Source organism: Molothrus aeneus, chromosome 6, assembly GCF_037042795.1.
Source record: "Molothrus aeneus isolate 106 chromosome 6, BPBGC_Maene_1.0, whole genome shotgun sequence".
Taxonomy (NCBI): Eukaryota; Metazoa; Chordata; class Aves; order Passeriformes; family Icteridae; genus Molothrus; species Molothrus aeneus.
The window spans coordinates 14,476,632-14,488,020 of NC_089651.1; the positions used below are offsets into that span (position 1 = coordinate 14,476,632).

The 11,389-nt window shown below is 44.4% G+C and overlaps 1 protein-coding gene across 2 annotated transcripts in view; it reads right to left on the reverse strand.

Annotated features, from left to right (window-relative positions):
- Nucleotides 1-10,515, reverse strand: part of SERGEF (secretion regulating guanine nucleotide exchange factor) — a 140,604-nt gene extending 130,089 nt beyond the window's left edge. For both annotated transcript variants that reach the window (XM_066551201.1, XM_066551202.1), the window contains exons 1-8: nt 10,438-10,515; nt 8,872-9,010; nt 7,999-8,154; nt 6,300-6,394; nt 5,107-5,167; nt 3,861-3,974; nt 3,499-3,561; nt 76-234 (exon numbers count right to left, since the gene is read on the reverse strand). In XM_066551201.1, coding sequence (XP_066407298.1) covers nt 76-234; nt 3,499-3,561; nt 3,861-3,974; nt 5,107-5,167; nt 6,300-6,394; nt 7,999-8,154; nt 8,872-9,010; nt 10,438-10,461 — 811 coding nt within the window. In that variant the 5' untranslated portion in view covers nt 10,462-10,515. The remainder of the gene's footprint in view (nt 1-75; nt 235-3,498; nt 3,562-3,860; nt 3,975-5,106; nt 5,168-6,299; nt 6,395-7,998; nt 8,155-8,871; nt 9,011-10,437) is intronic.
- Between the last annotated feature and the right edge of the window lie 874 nt (nt 10,516-11,389).

The window sequence follows — 11,389 nt, forward strand, 5'->3', positions numbered from 1 at the left end:
CTGCATGCCTGAAACAAAGACAGCTTACAATCTGCTGTTTGGGTGCCATATGTTAGTGCTTTTTAAATTTCCTACCTGTCCGTGCCACCAGGTGGGTCCAGCCACTCCAGACTGCTCCAATCCTTTCATGTGAGAAACACTGAGTGTCAATCTTCTTGGGCTCAGCAAGAAAGATGTTCCTGCTCACCAGCTGCCCGTGTTTGTTGCTGCCCCAGACATACAGATGTCCTTCATCTACAACAGACAGAGAGATAAAATCTGTTTAAAGGTGTACAGATTTAATACCATCAGATACAGTCTCAGTTCAATGATGCTGAGGAAAGAACATTTAATTCAATTTATGTTCTCACTGTATGCTTTTTCCGACCACTCTTTACCATTGTAACTGGGTTATCAGAAATATTTGCAAGGGCCTTAACAGCACAGCCTATTTTCTGGGGGCTACACAGACTCCCTGAAGCAGTGAGAGCCCTTTCAGGTCAAACAGCCTAGATGTTTATAACAAAGACTAATTTTTATTACAAAACTAACCACAGTAGTCAACTTCTCTGAGTAAAAGAAAATCAAAGCGTCTTGGAGACATTCACTGAGCAGTCCCTCTCTGTCCAGCCTGTCCTTGCAGACCAGCTATTATTTCCACTCCAAAGCATTGATTACATCCAGTAAATAACTTTCTGGACTGCAGCAAATAATTCAAAGCCTGGCTGGCTGCTCTTGCTCTGCTTTACAGTCTCCCAGCCTCTCTACAAGAGCCAGACTCACAGCTCTGCTCATACCAATTCTGCCTCCTTCAGCTTGAGCAAATTCAGTAAATCCCCCAAAGCAAGGACAGTCCAGTGCTCCATGGCTCACCTTGCACAGTCACTTCCTAAAGGAATTGGACATGCAGCTCTGAACATACCACTGAAGCAGGCACCACCCATCACAAGGCAAAATTAAAATATTATTGTGCCTCAAAATCACACCAGACAACACCTGAGAGACTTCTGTAAGTGGTCACCTGCCTTCCACATCTCTTTTCTAAAACAGGTATTTGTTCAAATGCACACTCCAGGTTTGCAAACAGGAATAAATCCTTTCACAGAAATACCCACAAGTCCTTTACATCAATGCAAGCTGGAGTTGCTCACAGCCTAACAACCAATGGACACTGACACAGTGACAGCTCAGAGGAGTCCTTCTGCAGACATGACATGATATCATTAGCTCCATCTTTTCAGGACAAAACCATTCCTCCCAGCTCCTAGGCCTCCACAGGAGAAAAAAAAAATCCACAAAAACCACTTGAGAACACAAGCTGTCAGGCCTCCCTGAAGCCTTTGCCAGCCTGCACAAGCTGGAAGTGTAAGAAATAAATCTTGCACACCTGATCTTGCACATTATTGTGGGCCCAGAAAGACTGGTAGCCATGTAAGTTCCAACATGGAATTGTTTGGAGCACACCTCCACAACACTCAAGGCATCAGGATGTCTCAGGCCTGCACTGAATTCATTACAAGGACCATGACAGAAGTAAATTTTTCAGAGGGAAAAGAAGAAGAAAAAAAAAAATAAACGTGGGCTACAGTATATTTAATAGTCTCAGTTTGGTAACAGCAACAGAAAGAGTAAGCCAGGAGAATTCCACTCTACTACTACTGGTGAAAAATTGGCAAGGAGTGGGGGGAGAAGCCAGTACTGACGGTCATCTGCAGGACTCCCCATGTTCCTCTTTAAAACAACACAACTGAAATAAAAAGGAAAAACAAGTCAAGCAACTGTTTCATTCAAATATTTGAATTCTCCACTAAAATTATAAATTCCTTCCCAACATGAAGTACACACACCTGGGGAGGAAAAGAAAAAAAAAAAAAAAAGGGGTGACAGAAACACAAAGAAAAACACTGTGGCCATTCATATTCCATATTAACATGCATTGCCTCTGTCACCTCCTTTTACAGAAGGTGTATTTGCTTTATCCTGAGAAAAGTCACATGCTCAACCCTTATCTCATCTCTTGAGTAAGTCTGAGGAAAGACTTAGACACTAGACTTAGACTTAGCACCATATTCTCACCCCTGGAGGGTTCAGGCCAGTTGGGATATCAGTAGACTCTACCATCCTTTTTTCCAAGGAACCCCCACCCATGTCTGTAACCCACATCAACAGTTATGTCCCAAACCTGCCTGCAGGTATTTGATATCCCACCAGCAGGTGACTCATGGAACAGAAGCAAAGAAAACTGCACCATAGTGCAACGTATTCCTAGAAAAAAGGGCCCATTTAAATAAAACTCCCTGCAGCAGTATCTTTATTATATCAAGCATCCTTAAAATACAAAATATTTAAATAATAACTATCTTGCAGGATGAAGGGCAGCAACAGTATCACATTATAAAAGTATTTGGCATTATTTTTTCAATCTTGGTCCCACTGCTGCCAAATAGACCGCTCTCTTAAATAAAAAGCAAAAGCATGAAAGGATAATCTGCTCACTGTCTAAATAGAGACTGCCAATTATCTAAAGCAGATTTTATTTGTTCTTACAGTTTGTCTTCGCTAATCTTGCATACACTTTGCATCTCTGAATTCAATACAATTTACATCTTGGAACATCTCCCCATACAACTAAATCTCTACAGATCTGCAGAAGCAAATACTCCAGTGCTCCTTTAATGATGACAGAGGTACCAGATGGCTGCAGATTTGCTAAGAACTTGTTCCTGTGAAGTTTGGCAAAGACTTGTCTTCATAAGGTTCAATATATTTTACACACTTCAAAACTGTAAGATTACAGAATGAAAGCTATTCTGTTTCCCCTTCTCCCAATCTGTCAATATAAAAAGAAATCTTTATTAGACTTTCATTACTGGATACTCAGTACTCCAGCATGGGAGCACAGCCCAAGGATCAAAGAACAAATGGCAGACATTATGTAAGTGCCTAAGCAATTAAAGCAGCTTCCTACTCTTCAAATAAGCTTTGTGCTCTCACACCAGAGATCTGCACACTGTCACAGTGGAGCCCAAGACACCTCAGGGAGCTCCAGGCCTGCTCACAGCCCTGCACTGCCCCATGCAGAGGCATCAGCTTACACTGCTGGGGCTACCCTGCTGCTGCTGCCTTTCCTGGCACAAGCACCCAGCACAGCTCTTCTCCCTGGGCAAAGGCTGCACTGCTTCCAGCAGTAACAGCTACCCAGGAGGGCATCCTGCTGCAGCTCCAGAGAATTACAAATCCTTTCAGAGTTTCCAGCCAGAAGAGCCCAGACCCTGAATGACATCAGGGCTAAGACCTGACCCCAAGAAAAATGCACAAAGCTCAGAGAACCCGAAACATGAATCCAGGTCTTAAAACAAAAGGAAAGTTCTCAGAGTGCAAAACTGTTACAGAACAATTACCAGCACTAACCAGGCCAGATCAATTTTCAGCAGTTTTACCAGAACTGACAGCATTTCAGAAGCAGAGAACCCTTTGAAGGGTGAGATGAGAACTTTCACCTGTGTACCTGAGGCCTACCTGTGAGGGACACGGAATGATAGGAGCCTGCAGCAACTGCCTTCACCTTTACATCTGCCAGGCCTGGAAAAAACATGGTAGGATAAAATTTCTACAGCAGGCATCAATTCATACACAAACATGCATACAAGTTAACAGGATTGAGATGACTTTTATAACATAAGGCTCTGCCTTTGGGCCACACACATGGCAGGATTCTCATTTTCCCCACAGATCATGATTTTCTGTGACCATTCTATCCCTCAGGTACTCCACTCCACGTTTACAGTACTATGTGGCTTTGTAAAAAGGAAGATATGTACCACTCCAAATTATATTTCTGCTGCACCCGCCCACACAAAGGAAGCAGACTCGTGGGTTACCTGCCACTTCACAGGGCTCCTTGGCTGTCAGGAACACAGGGAGGGCTTTTCCTTGGCTTGCACGCTTTGCCTGAGATGCCATCCCAGTTCCCCACTGCAGCACCAAACCGCTGTCTTTTCAGAGCAAATACAAATAGAAGAGATTAAAACACATCAGTCACCAACAAAAATCACCTCACACATTAATGAGCAGTCTTTCAAATCATTTTCACTGATTCAAATGACACTTTAGAAGATGTTTATGCCAAAAAACATCCAGATAACCCTGGTGAAGCCAACAAGAAACAAACAGCTGTAGTCTCAGTACACAGGTAAGAAAACTAAGAAGGTAGGAAGCTATTGGAGACTCAGCCACAGAAATCCTGAGGCTGCAGTACCTGAGGAAGGGATACAAAGTTCTTGTACTTTCTCTTCCCTTTCCCCCTTTTGATGCCAATTTGTTTGTGCAGCACAGGGAACCTCAATTCCCATGTTTATACAAGCACCAGACATCCCACTGTTCTTCCAAGCATCTCCTGTGCATCTTCAGCTCCACTACCTGGAATCCATACTGAAATTCACACAAAACTAAACCAAACACAAGGGTTGGTACAGTTTGTTTTTCCTCAATTTTAACACAACCATGCCAAAAGGAAGGGTCTGATTCCTACTATTACACCATGAACAAACTCAGAGTCTCTAATAACAGCAGGAGAAATATTTATTTTCATTGTTGTGATTTTCCAGGTGTCAATTTCAATTACATCATTTAAAAAGCCAGAATTTATGTGCAGTTCCATTTTGAAGCATCTTATACAAACTGAAGTTACTTTGCATACTATCATGAGTTCAAACCCTAAGATACTTTGATTGAGCAGAAATCCTCTTTCCTGAAAAACCTTTTATGTTTTGTTTCAGAATAAACAAAAAGAAATCAGTATGTTTTCCATCCATCAAAAAATTAACTTGCTAATAAACCATCACTCTGAACTCTTGGTAAAAGTTCTTCCCCATGATTTTCCAGGAAGATGGTTCTAGAATGTTTATTATTCATGTTAATTTGTCCCCAAATCTTACAGTCCATGACTTTAAGGTGTATTTTTCCCTGTGATAGTTAAAATAAATAGCTTAGTTAAATTTCATCCTCTTTTCCTCCCTCTCCTCCTCTAAGCCATTAAAATTCCATTTCATTTGTTATATTATTTATAAATATTATTTATCCTTTCAGATAAGTTTTCAGATTATTTTAAAATTATGACATACTTACCTGTAGCAGCAAGGGCATGTCTCAGTCCTGCAGCAACACTCACCACCTTCTCTTTGAGAGACTAGGCAAATTAAAGAAAATTATAATTTACTTGCTTTTTGAATTTAATGCCTCTAAAAACAAAATAGGCCAAACAGAAATTGAACACTAATAAAATAGTGCTCTCAATTCCAGCCTGTGTGTCTCAATGCAGATCAACATTTTGTATTACAAAGTACATTTTGACCAGTAAAAGTTAATGGGATCATCTTCAAGAGATAAAAAAATAAATCTGCAAAGCAACTGGATGCACAGCATTATGGCAATAAATAAAAAAACACAGTCAAAATATTCACATGAAAGAAGAAATGTTGGCCATACAAAAACATTTCTTTTTTAATTTTAACTCAGTGTTCCTCAAGAATTACACCAAAACCTCCACAGTAAATACTGGTGATAGGCAGTGCTATGGTGCATTAAGCTGTTCAGTCTTGATAGAACTTTTATTTTCAACTGGAGAAAAACCTGAAAGTTTCCCTCCACTGTAACAGATCTCAGGAATCACATAGAAGTTTCCCTCTTCTGTTACCTCCCATCCCATCCTGTCTTGATCTTAGAGAGTTCTGCAAACCCTCTGGATATCTATCCTTGGTGGAAAAGCAGCAGGTGTATTTAAAATTTAAAATTCTTAGGCATCAAGCCTAAGAATTTAAGGGATACCAACCAAAAGAGCAAATATTCAGCATGAATAGTTTGTATGGTGAGGGATGAGAGAGTCACATCAGCCCTGTCAATACCACCCAATTTTAAGGCACTATTCTGCAATGGATGCTCTCAGGAAACATCAAGGGCACAGAAACATCAAGTGAACTAACTGCTACTCACTAGAGGTCACCTAAGGGATCTGCCACCCTCTTTCTCCTACTTTAAAAAAGCAACATAGGAGTATCTGACATGAGCCATGATGCAAAATAATTTCTTGTCTGAGAAGTGAAAAAATCAACATTCTGTTAGAAGTGGGAAACTTCTTCATACAGCAAGAAAAGCAGCCTCAGCACTTCGATTCACCTTGGGCCTTTACTTTGTAAGCTCATCTGTAGCAGATAGGCACTATAAAAGTTAGTTGAAGAGTCTGGCTTAAAGCCCATTGAGGTCAGATGACCTCTGTAAGCTGCTGGAAGCAATATAAAGCACAACACCTCCTAAATCTTTACCTCAATCTTTTGTGGAATCAAGCATGGGCCCGAAATTTGAGGAAGTCCCAGCTGTCCAAAAGAGTTTGACCCACAGGACAGCACAAGGCCAGATCCTGCAAAAAATGAAGTGTTAGAGCAGAATCAATAAAGCTGTGAGCAACAGCACTGTAACATTATAACAAGCACAATAACACAGCCAAGCAGCTCAAGAAATGACTTAACATGTCCCCTTACAAAGCCCCTGAGGCCAAAGGCTTCTGGTCTTACACACCATGTCCAGAAAAGGTCTCAAGTTCACTGGGACACAAGGAACAGAGGGTGATTTAGCTTGCAGAGCTTAGAACCTGTGAGTGCCAGCACGCAGAATCATAGAACAGTTTGGGTTGGGAGGAACCTAAAGATCAGCCAGCTCCAATCGCCCTGCCATGGGCAGGAACATCTTCCACTATCCCAGGCTGCTGAGAGCCCCATCCAGCCTGGCCTTGAACACTGCCAGGGACGGGGCATGCACAGCTTCTCTGGGAACCTGTGCCAGTGCCCCACCACCCTCCCAGGAAAGGGATTCTGCCTAATAACTAATCTAAACCTGTCCTTTTTCAGTTTAAAGCCTTCAGCCTTTGTCCTATCACTACAAACTCCTGTAAAAAGTTCCTCTGCAGCTTTCCTGTGGCTCCTTTAAGGTTCTGAAAGGTCACTCCTATCACAGATGTCTCAGGGCAGGTGCAGCCTTTAGTTTATGATGGGGCTGTGCTGCTTTGTGACCACAATGCACCATCCAATACAAGGCAGTATAATTACAGGGGTGGTAGCTCCTTTGCTAAATCTATGTCTGATGTGCAAAATACAGAACACCATGGCCTCAGTTATGCCATTTTAATCAAAGTAGGTAGTACCTTACTATTCAATCTGCTCCACTGATGTCAGAGAGATTTATCATGTGGATGGGACTAGTGAAGGTACTACTAAGATTGATTATGGATGTCACGACTGGGTACTTGATAATGAGCTGCAAACAAGTTCTGAAACCATTACTCTTAAAGAATTTTTGAATGTCATCAGCAGCAGCATTTGCTATAAAGTGAAAGCCATCTTTCAAATATGTCAGGTTTCAGAGAATGGCGAAATCCTGAATCACTGCTAAACCAAATTCCATCTAAGATTAAGAGAATTTGTCCAGGGTTAGGACCTTCTCCAAGCTGAGCAGCCCCAACTCTCTCAACCTTTCCTCACAGGAGAGGTGCCTCATCCCTCTCATCATCTTTGTGGCCTCCTCTGGGCTCACCCCAGCAGGTCCCTGTCCTTCCTGTGCTGGGACCCAGAGCTGATGCAGCTGCAGGTGGGGTCTGAGCAGAGCAGAGGGGCAGGATCCCCTCCCTGCCCTGCTGCCCACGGGGCTCTGGATGCAGCCCAGGACACGTTTGGCTCTCTGGGCTGGGAGTGCCATGGCTGGGGCATGTCTAGCCTCTCACCCACAGCACCCCAAGTCCTTCTGGGGTTGGGGTGCTCTGCATCTGCTCATCCCCAGCCTGTGCTGGTACTAGGGGCTGTCTTGACCCAGGTGCAGCCCCAGCACTTGGCTTTGTTGAATTTCCTGAGGTTCCCATAGGCCTCTTCTCAAACTCATCCCGGCCCCTCACATCACCCAAGCAATAGCATTGTGGAACTTCCAGCGTGTTCTCTACATCAAGGTATTTCCTCAGTTCTTAGAAAGATTTACCTACTAATATGATTGTAAAATCCCAGCCACATGCAACTTGTTTTACACAAAAGCCAGACAGGGCAGTGCACAAAGTAAAATACAGCACATCTTCTGTGTGATTCAGTCCCAGCTGCCCATCTTTGTTGTGGCCACAGACAAAGAGCTGTCCTGCACCTGGAAGAAAAAAAAAAAAAAAAAAACAAATCGTGTTCCACTTCACAGACTAAAAAGAGAAACCTACATCTGTGAGATCCTGTGACAAACAAGGACAGTGATTATGTGTGACTTCAGGCACTGCAGTCGAGTAAAAATTAAAAGAAACAGTTGTTTTCTGATGCATTAGAAATATCTCTGAATAACTACAGCTGTGGAGAGCTGGGTCTGTCATGTCAAGGGACACAATCCATATGGTGAGACAGGCACCTCTCACACCAAGATGCTTTTTTTAATCATGTTCACATCTGTTTGTATTGCTTCTTAACATAATTATCTGTGGCATACAGCACAACCTTTCAAGGGCCAGATGTGATGTCCTGGTCCTTACCTTACCACTTCTTAAGATTGAATAACCTCTGACTCCTCCTTGCCACCCCCGATCCTCAATACAGAAAATCTGAATGTATGAAAGAAACAGCTTTGTATGAAAGAAACAGCTGAAGAAACAGTCCTCACACAGCCACAAAGTAACCACACAATATATGAGCAACAGGAATTTCCCCCATGTCCCCAAATTTGAGTTAACTGGGAGGAGAGGAAGCTGTTTTACAACTAAGGATTGTACTTGTTCGGAAACAGCAGCCACAGAGAGGTGGCAGCACTGAACCAAGAGGGAAACACACCAAAAAAAAGTGATTAAAAGCCAAACATCCCGTGCAAGAGCGGTGTTTTTACCAGTGATAACTGCGGAATGTCCCCCTCCTCCAGCAATGCTTTCAATGTCTTGACACTTGCAGGAAACATCTTCCAGGGCCTGAGGAACCAGCACATCCTCTTTATGACCAAGACCAAGTTGTCCATAGCTGTTTGCACCCTTCAAATGCACACAGAAAAATAACACATTTTTTTAAAAAGTTAACAAAAGAAGCACACATATGCTCCCAGGGACAAACAAGCATATTTGGGATGTGCCACGGGTTAACCTGCTCCTAAAAATCCCCTGATATGACACAGGATTCCCAGGATTACAGACCAGGACTGTCCTAATTTCGCTGTCATTAAGGGTGTCTGTGTTTCAAAAAGTATACTGGAATATAACCTGTTAAAACTTCAACTGCAGACTCACAGTTAATAAGGAGGAAAACCCATCAGGATGATTACCACACATTTAATTTAATACCAATGATTCCTATTCATCTAAGGTCTTATTCATGCCACTGCTTTCTGGCAGGCTACCTCCAAAAGGAGAGCAGAAAGACCTTTTTTTGGAACCTAAACGAGTAAATCAGAAACATTAACTAAACTAAACGTTAACTAAACTCATTAACTAAATATTTTAAATGAAAGAAATCAAAATGAAAATATACCAATTACAGATACTAATTACATAAGTATATAAGTATTATATAAATAGAGAACTACAAAACTATAGCTACAAAACCAACCGTGGAAAGCAGCAATTGTCAACATGGTAACAAGTCAGGGAATTTCTTAGACAATTTCAGCTCTGTGTCCAACAGTTCAACCTTCATTCACAAACACAGGGGATAACATCACCTTCCCCACCCCACACACTGCGGCAACACTCCAAACCCACAGTGCCCACAGCTGGTAATCTCCAGCAAATCCTATCCCTACCTCACCTGTGCCCCCACCTGCTCTCAATTGATCCTCCACCTCCCCCGACAGATGCAGCACCTGGCGAATGTTAAAATGCCGCATTCAGCAATAACCACTTTGTACCTACAGAATCTACACAGTAACTATTTTGTACCTACAGAAACACCGACACTTCGCACGGAAGCACGGGGCTGCTCGGCCAGCCCAGAGCCGGCAGGCGGGGGAGACGTCGGGAGCGGAGCTGCCAAGGCACACCAAGTGTTGTCTCACAGCCACTGCCGGCGATACACACTTTAGAGCGTGATAGTACTTAACAGGCGCGATTCATTGCAAAAGATGTCTCACAACCTCCCGTTTCAGCCCCTAACTCGCCATGAATTTTCAAGCTTTCAAAGCCAGGCAAGCCGCAGAAGGACCCGAGGGGCTGGGAGCCACAGGCGGGCATCCCAACGCCAGCCTCACTCCAGCCGGCCCCGGGGGGCAAATGGGGCTGGGCAGCGTGAGGGAAGCCGCGGCACGGCTCCCACACGGTGATACCGCGGCGTTGTGTCCCTGCGGAGCGGGCACACCGCGGCCCCGCTGACCCGGGCCGAGCGCCGCAGCATCCCGGCAGGGCGAGCAGCGGCCCCGCCACCCTCCCGCCCCCCGGGCCGGGCCGGGCCGTGCCGGGGGCCCACTCACCCAGGCGAGCAGCCGGGGCTCCATGGGACGGGGCCGGCGGCTGCCGGCGCTTCCCGCCGCCGGCGGGCCGGGCAGGAAGGGGCGGGCACGGGGCGGGATCACGGGCGGGCAGTGCCCGAACCGCGCCGGGAATCGCCAACCCCGAGCGAGCGCTTCGTGTTTGCCAGGAAAATCCACAAATGCCAGAGGTTTGTGTCCAAAAAGGAGACAGAGGAGTCCCGCAACTTTATGCGAATAGAGGGAGAGAGTCCACTGAGGAATGCACCTGTGGAATTTTCCTCTCTCAGAGGTTTCAGAGCACGCACCCTCCTTTTATCCCAACCTCCCGGCCACATGTTGCCCTGTTCCTTACCCCATTGGTTGCGGCGCTAGGAAGGCACAGCCTTCCCGAACCGCCTACCACATATCCCGCCTCGAGCCTCCTGTTTTACCCCAAAATTCAGAAGTTGAGGCTTGTGCAGACCCGTGTCCCTGTTAGGAGCCGAGCTGCCTGGGCTCCAAAACAAACCCGCTGCCCAAAGTCAGTAGAGACATTGGTGCCCATTCCAATGACGTTAACACCCACATCTTCACCCATCAAATTGTTAGTCAAGACATGAGCCTTCCTCCCATGTTTATTGCTACGGTGCCGAAGTAAAGGGCCTTGGTGGTTCTGATAATTATCAGCAACTCCTTTATTTCGTTGACATTTAAGCCTCCACAATGGTTTTAAAATACTTAAATTATCATCGTTTTACCGAAGGTTTGGGTGGGCGAAGCCAAACATACACGTTGTTAGTGGCATGGAAGTGCATCGTCTGGGTATTATGTCTAGCAGTTTACTTTTTCTTTTGCTACGCAAATGCAAATAAAGATACAACTGCTGTTTTTACGAAGTACTTGAAAGTAGGTGCTACTTTAACAAGTTTAAGAACTCCTACTTGAAACGTACACATAGCTCAGACAAGGCTTG